This window comes from Brachionichthys hirsutus, chromosome 14 (assembly GCF_040956055.1).
Source record: "Brachionichthys hirsutus isolate HB-005 chromosome 14, CSIRO-AGI_Bhir_v1, whole genome shotgun sequence".
NCBI lineage: Eukaryota > Metazoa > Chordata > Actinopteri > Lophiiformes > Brachionichthyidae > Brachionichthys > Brachionichthys hirsutus.
In genome coordinates this window covers 10,727,501-10,744,555 of record NC_090910.1, presented here as the reverse complement: position 1 = coordinate 10,744,555, position 17,055 = coordinate 10,727,501, and the positions used below count along the sequence as shown (strand labels likewise).

The 17,055-nt window shown below is 47.9% G+C and overlaps 1 protein-coding gene across 1 annotated transcript in view; it reads right to left on the bottom strand.

Moving 5' to 3' along the window:
- Positions 1-11,683: 11,683 nt before the first annotated feature.
- The window catches only part of LOC137904110 (protein disulfide-isomerase TMX3), a 5,798-nt gene continuing 426 nt past the window's right edge, over positions 11,684-17,055 (bottom strand). Inside the window, exons 3-5 of the mRNA XM_068748273.1 lie at positions 16,614-16,743; positions 15,623-15,691; positions 11,684-13,592 (exon numbers count right to left, since the gene is read on the bottom strand). Coding sequence (XP_068604374.1) covers positions 13,302-13,592; positions 15,623-15,691; positions 16,614-16,743 — 490 coding nt within the window. The 3' untranslated portion in view covers positions 11,684-13,301. The remainder of the gene's footprint in view (positions 13,593-15,622; positions 15,692-16,613; positions 16,744-17,055) is intronic.

Below are 17,055 nucleotides of genomic sequence, written 5' to 3'. Positions count from 1 at the left end.
CATGCCTTGGGTGCTGCAGATCAGAGAGAATGTGGTGGCAAAATTACCGTCATCTACCGTTTCAGATGTTAAAAAAATTCTCTTTGTGAGATTTATGAAATGAGCTGAAAGGAAAGCGTTTCTGCAGGAAGATGAATGGAGAACAGATCGCTGTGGTTTTATTAAGCGCGTTCTCTAACAGGTTTAATGATCAGTCATCCCAGAACCCAGAGTGTGGCGTGGAACGCCAGGCCCATGTCAAGGTTCTCCTGTCGGAGGTTCTACTTCTGAAGTTGACATATTTTGTGGACTGGTTGGTTTAACTACTTGTTAAAAAAAGAAATACTCAACTTGAGACGTGAGGTTTCTTCTCATGTTTGTTTAGAAGTGAAACGATCAATCATTTCATCAGTTCTCACCATTTTCAAACAGAATCCAAAATCATCCGTGTGAACGGGACGACGCTGTTGATCCAGTTTTCCTCATAGTTGCATCATTTGCTGTCCAGAAAAATTTGTGGGGGTGAAAAAATAAACAATCAACGACACGCCACGAGCCCGCTGTCGCTTCTATCGCATCTTTTTCTTCGGCGCCTGATTTATACGTAGAAGTTTAAAGAGATAAAGACGAACAATAAGTCCGGATTGTGTCCTCCATTGTAGCGGGGAGCCGCGTTAGATGACATTTCACAACAATTGATTCCCATCATTGGTTCAACCTTTTCGGCGAGCCCGGCTCTGACCTACACAGACTCCACGGGGAGTCCCGATGCCATTGAGACTGGCAACAAAGCGCCCTTCAATCGATCGGCCCTCACCTAAATATAAAGCCCAGCGAGAGAGCCGGTGTCTGCTAATCAATGGTGAACTAGAATATACAGACCTGAAAGATCCCCCCCCCCGTAATCTAATGATCTCCATGAGGTGACGAAATGTCAGCCGAGAACATTGCTGTCATTTTTACTTGCAGTTTTGCAGCGGAAATGTTTCCGGGTCTAATTATAAATGTTCGGCTGCTTTTCTTCATAACAAATCTGCAAACAAACGTGACCTTTACAGACAAAAGTAATATTCCAGCACGCTGAGGCACCATCAGATTGATAGTTTTGCTGTGTTAATTAATCTGTATCTGCTCTTTAATAAACGTATTCTTACGTCCCCTGCCTTCTCTCTTTCTCTCTCTGCCTCGTCTCTCAGCAGGAGCCCTGCTTTGCTCAAGGCTATGCGCCGCATCTCCCTCCATCTCTCTGCGGTGAATATTTCATGTCGGCTTTCAAGTGTCGTTTCCATACCGGGGAGAAGGGCTCGTGTCTTGCTAGTGGTCTTACCCGAACCCCTTCGTTGTGAAACGTCTCTGTGTCAGACAACGTGACAAATCTGTTATCAGGACGGCTTTTGATCAGAGAATGCAAATCCAGGCTTGTGAATTTGTATCAACGGTGGGGGGGGGGGGCTCACGAAGAAGCTGTGAAGCCGAACAACATGGTCACCTGGCAGAGAAGCGGCGTGCTGAATGGCGGTGGCCCTCACGGCCCCACAGATAGACTACTTTGGTGAAGTCCTCCGTTTCTATCTTTCTCTTTTCATCTCCTTCCCAACCTGTCTGCGCCGTTGCCCGGGGTAACGGCGATTTAAGCTGTCAGACAATTCAAGACCACAAATTCCCTCCTTAGTGGCTCACTTTTAAGACCAGCGGGTCCCACTCGTTTGCATTCGGCCAATTTATATCCTCGGGTCGCCTTTCCTGAGCGCACGATGGTAATAGACCAATTTTTATTTATTTATTTTTTAAACCGGAAAAGGGGTGAAATGGAATAAGGAAAGGAGGAGGAAAATGCTAATGTCAGTGATTATGGAATAACGGGTGACGGGAAGGGAAGGGGACAAAATCTCAAGAGCATATTTATAGTTATATATTTAAATCAATATATGTTTTATTCATGCGGCGCATTCACCATGGCAGAGGGAGCATGCAATAACTTGCAATGGTTCAGCCTTAATTCGCTTTGGCATTACTTTGTGTGTTGGTGTCCACGTGTGGAGCATCCACGTCGCACGCTTCAGCTTGATTGATTACAGGTGCTCCTTCAGGCCATGCTGGACGTCCTACAGCGTCGGGCGGTCTTATTTCGTCTAGTTGACGAAATAAGACTCCTAAAATGTCCTCTGTGTCCCGGCTGCTCCGTTTGCTGCTGGCGATGTCTTGCGAATGAAGATCTTCCGTCACATCCCATCATCCGGAACACGGTAACCGCTGAGGCTATGGAATTATCCGGATTGGCTGCACAAACATTACAGCTGATATCCTCCCAGACCTGCTGCCGCCCTGGACACGAATCCAATCTGTGGCCAGGAAACAGCGTGGAACCCTGGATGACCGGCGATGACAGATGGGGCACGGAGATACCGGAGACCAGTGTGGCAGTCAGTCTTCCCCACAGACGCTCTGTTGTGACAGTGATGAGCCATCCATAGAGGAGGAGGGAGGTGCAGGAGGAGGAAGTGGGAAGAATGATGGGGAGGCGCTACAGTGCCAGACAGCGGGCTCATGATTTACCCGCCGGTATCAATCATATAAGCAACAGACGGGCGCCGAGGACGGGAGAACACCCCAGAACCCAAGAACCTTCTATTCTTTTTTATATCAAACGTGTAAACAATAGATGATCAATTGTTTCTGCAGATTAGCCAAAGTTGCTCTGTCAAGGTTCGGGAAATGACGTTACCACGGTTTAAATAAAACAAGCGTGCAAATAGAAAGAACTGAAATTCAACCGAGACTCCAGTAAACTCACATCTCAGCCACCGTCCAATCGAAAGCTCACATCCTGCTCACCGTTACAATGAGAATAACGTTTGTCGCTTTAATACCGTGCAACATAAACACAGAAAGCACGTCAGGCCATGCGTGAATGAGAAATCTACGACTTTACTTATCTCAGACGGAGCACAGACGGTTCCTCCGGGTGCTTTTGTTGCTCAATAAAACTTCACGGCGCCGCAGAAATGCTTGAAGATGAACGAGGAGCGCATCGTAACTCTGTTATTGCAGCGTTCCACATCCTTAAGTGTCCCCGTATTCACACTTGAATGATTTGGTCCGGCGGTATAAAGCGGAACTTTGCGACCTCCCTGTGTTTGCAATAGCAAGCCGGAACGAGTCTGGTGGTGACGGCGGGTAAAGAGCGCTCGTTAGCCAGGACAACAGCACTTGATTATCGCTGGCTGAGACCACAGCTCGAGCTCGCCTCCGTTTGACACCGGGGGGGGGGGGGAGCAGCCGCCGTCACACTGATGAGGGAATCCTCTCAGCTCAGCGCTGCCGGCACGTTGGAGAGGACTTTGACCGAACGCCAAGCCGTTGAGAAGACTTCTGTTTGGGTCGTTCCATCAGCGTGTCTGTTGTTTTTGACTCAACGCCATCCGAAGCGAGGCGTCGCTTCACCAGCTGTCCGTCTCAGAGACGAGTTGTGGCTTGTGGGCCCCCCCGGATCTTGGGCTCTAAGAGGCGCCCAGGGATCATTTAAATATTCTACATGGTTGGAACCGGGCTGCTCTGCAGCTTAGAAGGCTTTGGCTCACAAAGCTAACAACCCTCATGAGCAGGGATGGCCACCGGTCCAGCATCCAAGAACCACACGCAGTTAGCGGTTAGCATGTAGCCGCTAACAACCCGGGTTGATCACAGTTATGCAATTAGGAAAGGAACCTCTGGGCTTTAAGACAAGACGGAAAGAGGAGCAAATTTAATTCATTTATTTGAGAAAAGACACCATTAGTTAAAAATGAAAAGCACCCCGGAGTTTTTGGATTTCCAGGTTACACACACACAAAAACAGCAATTTAGCTGCTCGCACATCCCCTTATTTTCATGTTGTTAATATTCCGCTCATCTTCCGCTTTTCTCTCACGTGAAATTAACTTCTGCAGCTTCTTTATTTGCAGCTCTCAGCTACAAACAGTAGAAGTAAGGCATTACAGACAAGCCAATGGTGACCTTAATATACGCAGAACCCGCCCCCTAACCCTACTCTTCATCACGGGCGTAGCTTCGGATCCTCGTCACACTGAGGATCGCTAAAGAAGAGCTCGTCCGTGGCTGATCATGTGAAAATAAAGAGAGTGGCTCGGTGCGATGATGATGATGATGATGATGATGATGAGAGAGCCGACTGGCTTCCACTTGAGACCAGCATCAGAAAGTGTCAGAAAAAGGATGGCGCAAGCAACGAGCAAGCAACAGCGACTTTTCAGATCCAGTCCGATATTAGAGACTGTTGACAGAAGCAAACGAGGCGAGAATGACTCAGGGAGCGAAAGGGCCGCTCGCCGTGTCTCTCCATCAGCACCCGGGCGCCATGGACGGGCTGGGGGTGATTTAAATACACTTTTTGATAAGCAGTTCTCAGCTGAAAGGAGGTCGGGGGTGGGGGGCTGTTAGCAGGAAGCTGTGTGTGTGTGTGTGTGTGTGTGTGTTGGGAATGTTTTCTCCGGCAGTATAAAGCGAATGTGTCATCTACTCCGGGGAGAAACGCCTCAGTCACTCAGGTCGATTGGAAGAGGGGAGTTACAGCGCTTCCTGATACCTGCAGACCATAAAAACGGACAATTTTGTCTCTGCCACATTCGTTTTAGGAAGTCATGAATCATATTTACAGGTTCCTCTGCACTCTTCCCTTTTCCATCCGTGGCGAGAACGTCAGCGGCTTGTCAAGTCGGGAAAAATATAAACGAGGAAAAAAACAAAGGCCGACCTCTAAGTGACGCGTCGGCCTGCAGAGGCGTCTAAAACGAAGCCGTAAAGGAAACGTCTTAGGCATTGGTGGATATGCTCATATTATGGGATGTCTGGGAAGGCTGGAAGCACAGAGGAAGCAGGATTTAAAACACAGGTAGATTTAAACCAGCCAGCATAGCTTATATCCTTATTATTAAATGTTGCGCCCGCAAAATACATCTAGAATGTAAAAAAATAAATAAAACACTGTATTCACAAGAAAATAATTTGTGGTGGTAAAAATCCTGGTTAGGTTTTTACGACGAGTCATCATTTTTGTCAGCGTAAATCCACTCTGAGGTCCCACGGTTCTATTTTCAGCCTGAGCCCCACTCTCTGGATTCACTAAATTCCTTTTTGTGTCTCTCTCTCTCTGCGAGATGAATAAAATATCTATATAAAGTGCAGGTTCCGACACGACGCGAGTCGTCATGGGTGTAAAAGCGATGCTTTCTCGCTCTGCAACATGCAAAGCATTTTCATCTCGAAGTGAATTACAGTTTCAGGATGTAGAAAAAAAAAAAAGAAGAAAAAAAGAAAGCTTTGATTCCTCCTCTGGCGAGAGACGATTACCGCGGGAATGTGCTTCCTGTGGAATCCTGAGCGACTGGCGGTGTTTAAAGTAACAAATGATCGAGTCCTTATATCGCAGATGCATCAAAAATATTACCCAGACAGATAAGATTGAAAAATGAAACTCAAGAAAAGGAAGCAGGAGCCGCTCTTATCTCGGATGGGTCGTATCTCACGTGTTTGTTTGTTTGTTTTTTTAGGCCGGGAGAGATGGCATCTGTTTTTTTTCTTTCCGTCCCACGCTGCCGTCGGTTGATTGATACAAAATGGGGCAACAAAGGATCCTCCTCCAGACGACGCCGCCTGCCTGCGCCCGGTTCCCCGCCCGTGATGAATGCAGTCCCTAACTTGCTCTGGCAGGCTGGGGTCCTGCAGGACCCTTAATGTTGCGCACCAGCGTCACATTCCCGTCATTGACTCCCCCCCCCCCCCCCCCCCGTCATCGTCGGCCACGTCGAGCACATTTTTTCACGCTTTCTGCGCCGCTTAAGCCGAGTTCAGACAGGTAGACGTCACGGCAGACGATCTCTGCCCGACTCGACGACGCATCGGAGCGCATCTTCCAGAGAGAGCTGGAATCACAGAAGACAGCCCACTTTGAGGGGAACCCAAGGCTGAGGGCCAGTCAGGAATCTGCCCCCCAGCCGGGGCCGGATCCTCCCGGGTGGCCGAGGCAGCCGCTGAGCTCTGAGATGATTTAACTGCATGGTTGACAACTTCTGCGGCGCTCATCCAGGCCGCCCGGGTCCCACAGAGAGCACACATCACCCACTTGAAAGCAACGCTGCTTGACAGCGACATTGTGGGACTGCTTTAATTTGGTATTCACTTCGTTTCTCAGCAGTTTTGGGGAAGTTTTGCAAAAAAGTATTGGTTTTGTATCTGGCTTTTTTTTTTATTGAAGCTTACACTCAGTACAACATAATTCCCATCTATTTTCCATTTAATTCTCTCTTAAACCGCATCTGGGTTGTTGTTTTTTTTCCCAAAGTGCATCTTCAACAAATCCCAGACGCAGGGTGAAACGCTAGCTTCGCGCCGTTGCGTGCATAATTGAAACTCCTCGGCTGACTTGGAACTTCCTGAGCCTTTTCGTGGAGACGACAGATGTTGGAAACAGGAGAATTACATTTAGCTGTGTCAGAGCGTCCAATTGTTTTCATGAAAGTTTCATAAGCGCACGTCCTTCCTCAGGATCCTGAGTGAAGGCGTGTCGCCAGAGAGAGGGGACTCGGCCGGAATCACTTATAGAGCAGCCTCTGCCGCTCGTCAGAGTTCTTCACATGCAGCGTGTAACATACGGATGAGATGTTATTACGCAACCTCTGTGGGATTTATTGCCTTTATTATCCGTCTGTGAGCGACAAAACTAAAAATGTTGAAGAAGGATCATGAGGAAATTTTCAGGAAATCTTGGGAATTTTAACAGGAACAGGATTAGATTTGAGCGGTGATCCAGAAGAGATCTGATATCAATGATATCACCGTGAATCCAGTTGCTAAAGCTTTGTTTTCATGGTTAAGGAATCTAAAAATCTAGATTGAACAATGCTAAGCTACTTCTCGGCCCATATTAAACGCTTTCTCTTTACTATGCAGCTCACTGATGCGCTTTTAATTAATCCATCTTTAGGGTAAACATAATTTCCCAGCTGCACAACAGGAACGAGCGTGACATTAAGCATGAGGTGGAGACGAGATATTAAAGTGGCAAAACGACAAAGTGTTTATCCGGGAAATTTAAATCCTAATAGAATTTTACACGCGTGACCTCAAGGTCCGATCAAGATTGTCCCCGTTGTTCCACGATGTTTCAGCGTAACAAGCAGGAAACGGCCGAATCGACTGAAGCCTCCGGGGCTGCGTATCAAAGAGAGCCTTCCGAGGAGCCTTATTGACTCAGTCGCTCTACAAACAGGAGAAGGCCTCAAGCTTCATCACCGCTCGTCTTTCCTTGTGTTCCTAAGACGTCTTGTATCAACAAGGAATTTGTTTTAAGAGATTAGTTTGCACTTCGGGGTCATTTTAAATCAACGTAAGCGCTCTCGCAATTACGTTTTACCAATCGGGATTATTCTGTGCTTATATTGCGCAGCTAAACCCAATTAAAAAAGCTATGAGAGGGAGCTGGAAAGAAAACAAATATTAGATCTAGTTAAGCACCGGCCACGGGAACACCAAGACGTTACGATTCTCTGCAGCCGCCGCGTCGTATTCCACCGCGGCGTGGGAATGACCACTAAACGCACTTCGCACGGCGGTTCTTGACGAATAGCACATCAGGAGAGGTCATCGCCGCTCATCTCGCCATTAGTCACGCAAACTCTCAGAGGCGTCTGGCCGGTTTAAAACGCATTATTGTTACCTGGTGCCGGGGCGGGTTCAGACAGGAGTGGGGGGGGGGGGGGGGGGGGTGCTTGGAATCTAGTTTCATCCGACCACACAAACCGGTTCGGCTGCGTTTAGTGCCGACGGCCCGGAGTTCAGTTGCCCTTTGGACCAAAGCTGCAGAAGGGATTGTTTGACGTGTTGGGATGCAATGCAAATGAACCTATAGAAAAAGTTAAATACGCTACAGCAATTTGCCCTGCAGAGTCATCAGCCGCCGCCGCCGCCGCCAGTGTTTAGGTTTACAATCCTCCTAAAGAGTCAGTGTCTTGCAGACTTATTAAAACACGCTGTAATACAATCTGCCTTTACTCCATTCTCTCGTCTCTATCGATTAAGATGTCTAATAGAGATTTGAGAAATGCTCACCATCGGACTAAAAAAGGTTTTCTAAAGCTCGGGTCTTAGGTCTACTTAATACGTATAATGATTCTGTAGCATTGCTGAACCCAACTAGACCCGAAAGAGACTTTATATCAAGGGCGGCTTCAGAGATCATTTAAATGTCTGTCTTGTCGAGACAGAAATAAAACTGGATCAAAACTACATAGAACAAAGAGTCGTAATTGAGCGCGTGGTTTTTTCTAACCGTTTTTCAAACACATTTCATTTGCCGACTTGAAACTTTTGCGTCAGGTACGCTGTGATGTCACGACAGGTTGCCTCTCTGGCTCAGAAGTAAATCACAAAAGCACCTTGAAGCCCATCAAGGACAGAACTGGAGTCGCTCTTCCTACCTTGAGGTCTCACAGATCAGCTAAGACAACCGTCTGTAGTTTTATTTTTAGCGTAGCGCGACGGAGCTTCACATCCAACAGTCTGCAAGAAAATGAATACTCATTTGCATTTTACAGACGGGCAGGACTATTGTCTGAACAAGCCTTCTCTTTTGTTTGGCTGCATTATACAATATGATCTTTCGATGGATTTAATCTATTGATTTAATCCAACATAGTGTCTATGTTTAGCAAATCAAACCATGCACTCAGGGTAAGGAACCTAACGCCGAATCGTACATCAGCTGCTGCTGAAACCAAAGACAGGGGAAGATAATCGGACAATCAAACAAGCAATAAATATTTTAATGCACCAGCAGGGGACCAAAGAGTCATTAAAGCGAAACATGACTCGCATATACGCTTTTAGCTACAGGTACATTAATTAGACATTCATTAATATTTTAACTTTATCAGAGGGAAGTATATTGATTTAATTGCACTCTGCTTATATTGCTTTATATATAGCATAAGTATTGTCTGAGCACAGAGCCGTCTGTCCTGAGCGTTTTAGACATGCCCTAGAAATATAAAATCTCCTCGCGCGCCGCCGTGCGTAAGCTCCTAACTTAAATTAATGACACTTTCCTCACAGATTAAGGCTCTCATCTGCCGCCGCCGCTGCCGCAATCGGATTTCCAGAGATATACAATTTATAACAGGATTCACGGATCGTAACGAGCTTACCCGTCCGAGCCAGAGCTGCAAATGTTCTCGCATAAACAGGGTGCGACTGCATCAGTGCATTTGTAAGTGCGTGCGTGTGACTGTACATCAGGGGTTATGCCAGTGCTATCATTAAAAAAGGTGACAACGGTTGCTAAGGGAACGTGCAAGTGAGCCTTGGACCCAGCATGTTCCTGAACATCCATGTGTTGATGTACATCTTGTGTTCCTTAAAAGTAAAGAGCATGTTTCTACGCTGCGGATAATCAGGTCGAGGGATGGAAATAGCCCACGGCAACGGTGGGAGTGACTGCATTAGCAGCTGCATGCAGGGACACGCCGCCTCCTAGAGAAACGGTTATGTTTGTGCTACAGTAAGTCACCCTACCGAGCCCCCCCCCCCGGAGGGCACAGGTCCCTTCAGTAAACGATCATGACCTGGCAACATCATTAGGCAATTGCTATGTGGCAGCAGATCCTTGGCGGAGCGATGAGCAGGAAGACTCAGCTGGGAAACGCTTTTAGTACACTCGGAGGTGACGGGGATAATATGGGCCGAGCACCTTCAGCAGAGCGGCACATCATTTATACGCTTCAGCTATAAATAAAGATTTGTTCACGAGCCAAGATCAGGCGCTAAGCAGCCATCCTCATTTTAGGAACTCTAATTCACCGTAAACCGAACAACCTCCTCCGGACGGCAGGGAGGAAGGAAGGAGCGACGACGCCATGAAAGCGAGGTCCAATCCGACAGCACGGGCCTCCGGAACCACAAACATCAAAGATGACATTCAAGCAATACAAATACAAGAGCAAACGTGAAAGGGTTCGGTTGAGGATGTTGCTCTTCTGCTGCGTGGGTTGCATAAATTAGCATGTCGAGCTAACTAGTAACGCGGAATAACACTGCTTCCAGGCATAGATGCATTTTATGGCAAAATGAAAGGCTATATATATAATAAATGTTCTCTTTCGACATGAATTTAAGTTAAAACTTGGCTTCATTCCCTTGTCTGTCAGGTTTCATAATGGGCCGTGAGGCCATTCCCCATTAAAAGTTAAAAACGAAAGATGCTAAGTTAGACATTTTAAAATCTAATTGTTCTTTAATATAATTATTACTCAGAGGACTAATATAGGCTTTTAAGATGTCTTAAAAAAATTCAGACTGGAAGTTGCAAACCAATTCAAATGGTTTAAATTAGCATAATTAGCTTGCCAGCTAACGATGGAATCTGGAGATGACAGTTTAAATTACAGCCTGGCAATTTAGCGACCCTTTCTCTGCTGTAAAACGAGTTTTGTCTTCTTAAAATAAGTGAATATAAGAGTTCACTTTGGCTTCTGCACTTTTGACCAACTCTTGACTCTTTACGTCAACTGGCAGCTGCGTCTGTTTGTTTTCTGATGCCTCAGTCGTAAAAACCTTTGATGAGCAGCAGCCATTTTTCACGCAGCCCCGAAGAGAAGCTTTCAGAAACACATCAGGATATTCAGAGGAAGGCGAGCGCAGCGCGCGCCATCCATCCAGCTGACAAGCAGCTATTAAACCCAGTTGAACTGCCGGCGTGAAGTAAACATTTGGAAAGGACTAACGCTAATGACTTTCAGGGAGAATAAAACACGTTCAAGAGGCGTTTATTAAGGGACAGGTTGCATCGCAAAAAGGACAAATGTGCCTCTGTTGTTCGAGTAATAAAGCTTTGAGGTGTTTGTTTTTTAGAAATGGACTTTTGCATCATCCATCAGCCACAAAGCAAAAAAAAACAAAACAATACTGCATTACTAACCAGGGCTCCGGTTTCGTTTCCATGGCGAGCAATGCTAATACAAGCATTCACTTCAACATCTCCCACACAAATCAGAAATGAGATGATTGCTGCCTCGTCTCAATCGGCCATTTCAACGTCAAGACGGCCGTCGGCGCGAGTCACCATGTAATCGCCCGTCCAGCGTGCTAAATCATTGGTTCTCGGAAAGAAAGCGAGATGGGGAGCCGCCTTCATTGAGCGGTAATTGAGCGATGAATTACCCCTGTATCAACGCCACCGGTTCTGGTTGAGCAATACATTAATTCCCTCCCCTTTAGTAATTTATCCATTGGAGAAGGAGCGCTCCCCTTAGCCATCGGACGTGGAAAAAGAGATGGCTTCCCCCCCGGTCGGGATTCTGAAGGTCTGCAGCGACATTATACCATTTCATTATATAAAGTCACGTCTCAGATTGACTCGTGGAGCCTCGCCGCTCCCGGGGGAGAAGGGAAAGTTTCACATGAACTAATGCAATCAGCCACAGTGAAACGCAAGATCTCCCAAAATGTGATTATATCTTCTATAATTGGGTCGACATCTCATCCCAGAGAAAGAAGAAGAAAAAGAAACACACATCTATAAGAGTGATAATTGGAGACAGAGAATGAAATGTCTGCGTGGAAGAAAGGCAGATAATTTTAAAAAGGATAGAAATCTGTGCTCACGGAGAAAAGAGAGGCTGACAAAGAAAGGATAAATAAAAAAAGAGGACAATCTTTATTCCAATCTCTCAAACCGATAATAAAGTGTGACAATTTCAATTCAAACTCATGAAAGAAAGCTCGGCAGAGAATGTCGGGCGACTACAAAGACCAGAAGGCAAGGCGGGGGCGTGGCTTGCTTTACAGCTTCGCAGTAATTATACAGATCAACGGCGCATAACGAAAACAGGTCAGGGGTGTCCGAGTCCGTGAAGTTACGAGACGTACAAGTAAAGCAAAAGGAAATAAACGACAAGATCTTCAAGGGCCCAGTGTGCTGATTCATCGCCATCGAGTGGTGAGGATGTTTCCCCCAGACGAGTCCACTCTCTTTTGGTAGTTTCGCCGTTTACCTACTCGGAACGCAGGACATCGTTTTGCGGGTCGGTCAAAACGCTCTTTTAGCAACTTTGACGCACTAGAAACTGATGCAGCTTCTGCTCGAGATGCAAATGACAGCTTCAGATATGGAGCGCGAGTTAAGATCACTTCACCGCACCGCAGTTCCCAAGGTCAAGTCGGAACGCAGCGCTCCTTCGAGTCCCCCTTAAGAGGAAGCTCTCGTTGCTCATTTCAAATTTGGGATTGCTTCGTAGCTCTGTGGGGGGGGGGGGGGCAGAAAGCAAGACTGTTGCAGAGACAGTCGTTATTGGCCAATAGTAACCCCCCTTCAACGTGAATCAGTCGAGACTTGCAACGTTAGACAACTAAAGATTTTCCAGGTAGAATTTCTAGCAGCCACCTGACTCAACGGAAGCCATAACCCCCCCCCCCCACTCTTTGATTTCAGCCACGATGTACGCCTCTATCACCAGAGTATGAAAACTGGGTTGAAACGCTTTTCTATGTGAAGACTACAAACATGAGGGGTTTGAACTAGGAAGACTACAAACATGAGGGGTCTGAACTAAGCGCGGCAGCAGAGCGCTGTTTCGAACGCGCCGTGTTGTAAACCTGAACCCGTGCTGCTGAATTCAATGCAGCAACCAGCGATGGAGGACAGGATGAAATATGGAAACCGACGACAGCCGGCCTATCTGAGGAATACGAGCTGTTAAAAAGCCTCGGGAGCTACTGATGCATGTTATGGGCGTCTGTCAAGCAGGCATGAGCTTCTACACTTGACGTTTCTGGCTTGGTTGGCCACGTTGGCTTGAAATGAGTTTAAAAATATATATGCATGAGCCTATTTTCCAGCGTCAGGCTGACTGATAGCGATTATTCCGGCTCTCCACACTAACGGGCGGCTCAGGCGAGGAGTTAGTTGGAATATCCGGCACTCTGCCTCCCTAGTAGACGCATTCAGGCAGCGACATACAATAATATTTTTTTTGGGGGGGGGGGGGTTTGTGAGCGCGCAAAATAGATATAAACAGAAATGAGTCAGATACAGTCACACGGAATAAAGCCCTGGTCGGTTGAGTCCTAAGAAATAAGCGGCTCGTTTGGTTCGCAGTCGTCCCGCCTCGATTAAAGGGCGTTAGTTTCGTCGGTTTCTGCGAGCGGCTGATCTGACAGACCGACGGACAACAGTTTGTGCTGAAGGGCTGCGGAGGAGAAGCGGAGTGGGAGTAGATTGATGTCTTTGAGTTTCATGTCACTAAACGACGAAGGGAGCCCCCCCCCCCCCATTAATCCGTCTTCTTCTCCTTGGGATCCTTTTCCTCTTCGGGGCCCTCCAGCTCGTAAGAGCGTCGCCTCCCGTCCTCTTCTTCCTCCTCCTCCTCACCATCCTCCTCCTCATCATCCTCCTCTTCATCCTCCTCCTCCTCGTCAGTTAGTCCCTCCCTCTTGAGAGGATCCATGTCATCGGAACCGTCGTCCGAAGTGGCCGTGAAGATGCCGTAGCACATCAGGCTAATCACGCCTAGCGGTAGGCCGAACAGGAAGCAGCCCAGGATGGGAGAGCTGCGGAATACCGACTGAAGTGGGGGGGGGGGGGGGGGGGGGGGAGGACAGGGAGGGATGAAAGAGAGGCATTCAATTCGGATTCATCTATTTTACCACAAGGCGAGACCGCTTACGGACTTTCCCAAATCAGCGTCTGTCTCTTTACGCTCAGTTTGCCGAGGCCCTGCCAAAACGTTTAAACCTACAGCTACACGTTGCACAATGCATGGAATACAGTAGGATAATTGGGGGGGGGGGGGGGGAGATATCAGCCTGATCGAGGATGGCGGAGTAAAGTATTTATCAAACGAACTGCGTTTTGTTTTTAGCTTCGATTTTATTCATCCGTTTATTATTATTATTCATTTATTCGCTCATTTGCATGCCGGCTGTGTTGTTGAGAGGTCGGTCACAAATTATCTGCAGGAACTCAGGCAGGCTTTAATATTAATTAATTTCTGTCGTGTAATTCCGGGATGCTTGTTTGTATTCCGTCTTGTTCCGTCTGCTTTTTTGTTTTGTTGTTTACTCCTGACCAGATTGGAGAAGTTGTCGTCTTTCATCTCCTCCTCCTCCGGGTCTCTTGTACTTTTAACTGACACGTACTTTGAACTGAAATAAATCTAACACAACAAACGCCGGTCTTTACTCGGCTGCCCGTCTGGAGATATTTTCTACAGACAGACACTTACCTAAAATCCAATGCCCGTAAACACTCGGTTTTTTTAAGACCCTTCGAGGCCTCCCATGATGCATCTGTGAGGTGGAAGCAGTGGCCGCATGAAGCCAACAGTTTGTTGTTCTCCCCGACTAAAGAAAGTCTTATTCTCATCCATAGAAAACATGTGTGAACCCCCCCCCCCCCCCCTCGTCTCCGGCGGGCATGGCGGCGCCAGAGAACTGAAGGACAATCTTCTCTTAAATGATCTTCGTGACAAATGAGTCATTTGGCCTTAATATCGGAGACGGTCTCCCCCATGAGCGCTCGTTTGCTTCAGCTTCTGTCAGCCGCCGAGCTCAGGAAACGAGGAATATTCCCATCCCCTCCAGTCCCCGCCCCCACCGCCGCCAGATGGATGGTAACTGCCGGTGCCGCGTGGCGCTCGATGAGTCAGAGATGGGCTATCCTATGCTAACACAGCAGGGCTCGGCGCCATTGAGCCTAATGTGGCTGCTTTCTGTCAAACGCGTTTTTAGACGGGCACTCTGGGGGGCCGAGGCGATGGCTGGCGTTTCTCTGCTTTTGCATCACGCCACCGTGAGCTACACGCTGCTGGGGAAGCTCGCAGGTCACCCGCAGGAGTCGACGCCCTTCTCACGGGAACTCACTAGACGTCTCGCTAATGAGACCAATTAAAACCTTTGCTCTTACACGGCCTAGAAATGTAATATTCTGTTTTAGCTTCACCTTTTCTACGAGGTCGTGCTCAAACTGTGAAACACAGCCTGACGGCAAAAAAATTAAGTAAAAACATCTTTCTGAAAGCGCTTTCTAAAAGTTACACAGGTCGCCACGTCGTAGACGTTGAAGGACATCGTGAAGGTCGACGTTGAGCTTAAAGTACAGCCGATCCAACATTGCACGACCATTTTCATTTCCTTCAGCACCTCCTGCAGCGTAAACCAGTGTCTCCTTTCCCCGTGCCGTGTTTACAGCCTGTGGAGAATATCTCCTCGCTCCCAGGGTTGTTTGTCTCCCAGAGGAACACAGCAGGGCACCCAAGCATTTGTTTTTCTAGCGTTGCTGAACTTTGGCGGCGGCTGCATAAACATATTTGCTAATTGGCAAGCGCCAGCCGCCGTGTGAAGCGTGTTAACAAGCACCGAGGTGTTCTGTTCACGAGTAGCGGAACAATGGCTGAACGGAGGACTGGGTGTCATCAGCTGGGTAGCCGGTTAGCTTAGCGCTAGGTCTTGGAATCAGGTGATGGAGGAGACCAAAACAGAGGCGCCAGATTTACCTCAAGGCAGGGCAGGCATAAGAAATCCTAGTGGCGTGTCGGCTTGCATTCTCCGAGTGTTTCCTTCAACAGCGTTGCGTTTCTGCATCCTGATTCCTTACCATGATGGTGGATCTGGCTTCAAAGAACAAACGCTGGATCCTCTGGAAGACGCCGTCTCCTCCGTGCGCCTGCAGGGGAGACGGGGACATGACACATTTAGAATCCAAAGCACAGGGCTTCGTCCGTCCTACTCTGGCGTGAACAACGCCGCGTAATTATTAGTGGACAATCCCTAAATGATGAAACAATTATCCACACGTCAATAACAACGCTCTCAGGTAGGTCATGTGATTGCTGCCACCCTCTCGACATTTAAACTGCACGACGTTATCCGGCGTGTCAGAGTCTCGTTTGCCGAGCAGCGATTCCGCTCTGCCTGAGCTCAATTACCGGCGGCGGCACTCGGGCAGCCGGCGCCGCGATGCCGATTTAACAGGACGGCCAATTAGTGAGCGATGACTAAGCAGGACTTCTGTGAATGAGCCGAACGCGGTAACGAGGCTCGAGATGCGTTCAGACTATTTTATCTCCGGCTTCCTCGCATCCGTGTGCCTTGATGGTCGCATTTCTGATGCAAATGGACTTTTTGGTCTCAGAAAAAAGCTGACCAAGTTTTGCTTTACTCCCATCATTCTGTGCATCGCCACCAAGCAGCCTTGGGACACTTCACGGCGTGAATAGGCTGAAAGCTGTCCAGGTTCTGGGAGGATGTGGACGACAGGAACAGACGTTTCTTTCTGCTGTTTATTTGGTGAGAGTTTGGTCTGCTTTGCCAGGAAAAAAAAAAAAGAAATAGCCCAGACCTTCCATGGAAAAATGGGAAAAGGCCTCTGGAATTAGAGCAGATAATCTACTCAGTAAGGCCAGCGGAAAGAAATCTGAACATGCAAGGGAGAAAATATCTCATCTGGAGAAAACATCCAGGGAGGACTTAGCACAGGAAGCTACATGCCTGATTACTGAAGGCTACTGGTGCGACTACAATGGGGCGCGACACCCGGGTGAATGCATAAACAGCGTGGCGGAGAGAGAGAAGAAGAAGAGCCGGACCTGCGCAGAACCGTCCAAAACGCCGTTGATGAATTGGACCAGCTGCTCCATGGTCTCGACCGGCGCGCCGGGCAGGAAGTACTGCTCGTTGGATGTGTTGAGGATGATGACGGAGGGCACCTTCACCTCGCTGAGGAAAAAGCGGGAAGCACGGCGTTTAATCATCTTAACCCCAGCGCCTCGGACTGCCATTATCAAAGCGCATCATTAGGTACGAACAAATGGCGGTTTCATGAAGAACAAATTGTAACAGAGTGAGGCAAACAAAAAGCCTTTGTACTCGGAGCAGCCGAACTTCTCCCATGAGCATTCTTTCAAAGGGAGGATTTCTCATCTCAACTAGGCCGCGCCGCATTTTTTCCTCCGTAGCATCTTCCTCTACCTTTTAATGCCGACAGTGAACGACTCGGGGCTTCGCGGGTCCGTGTCGGTCACAGCTAAA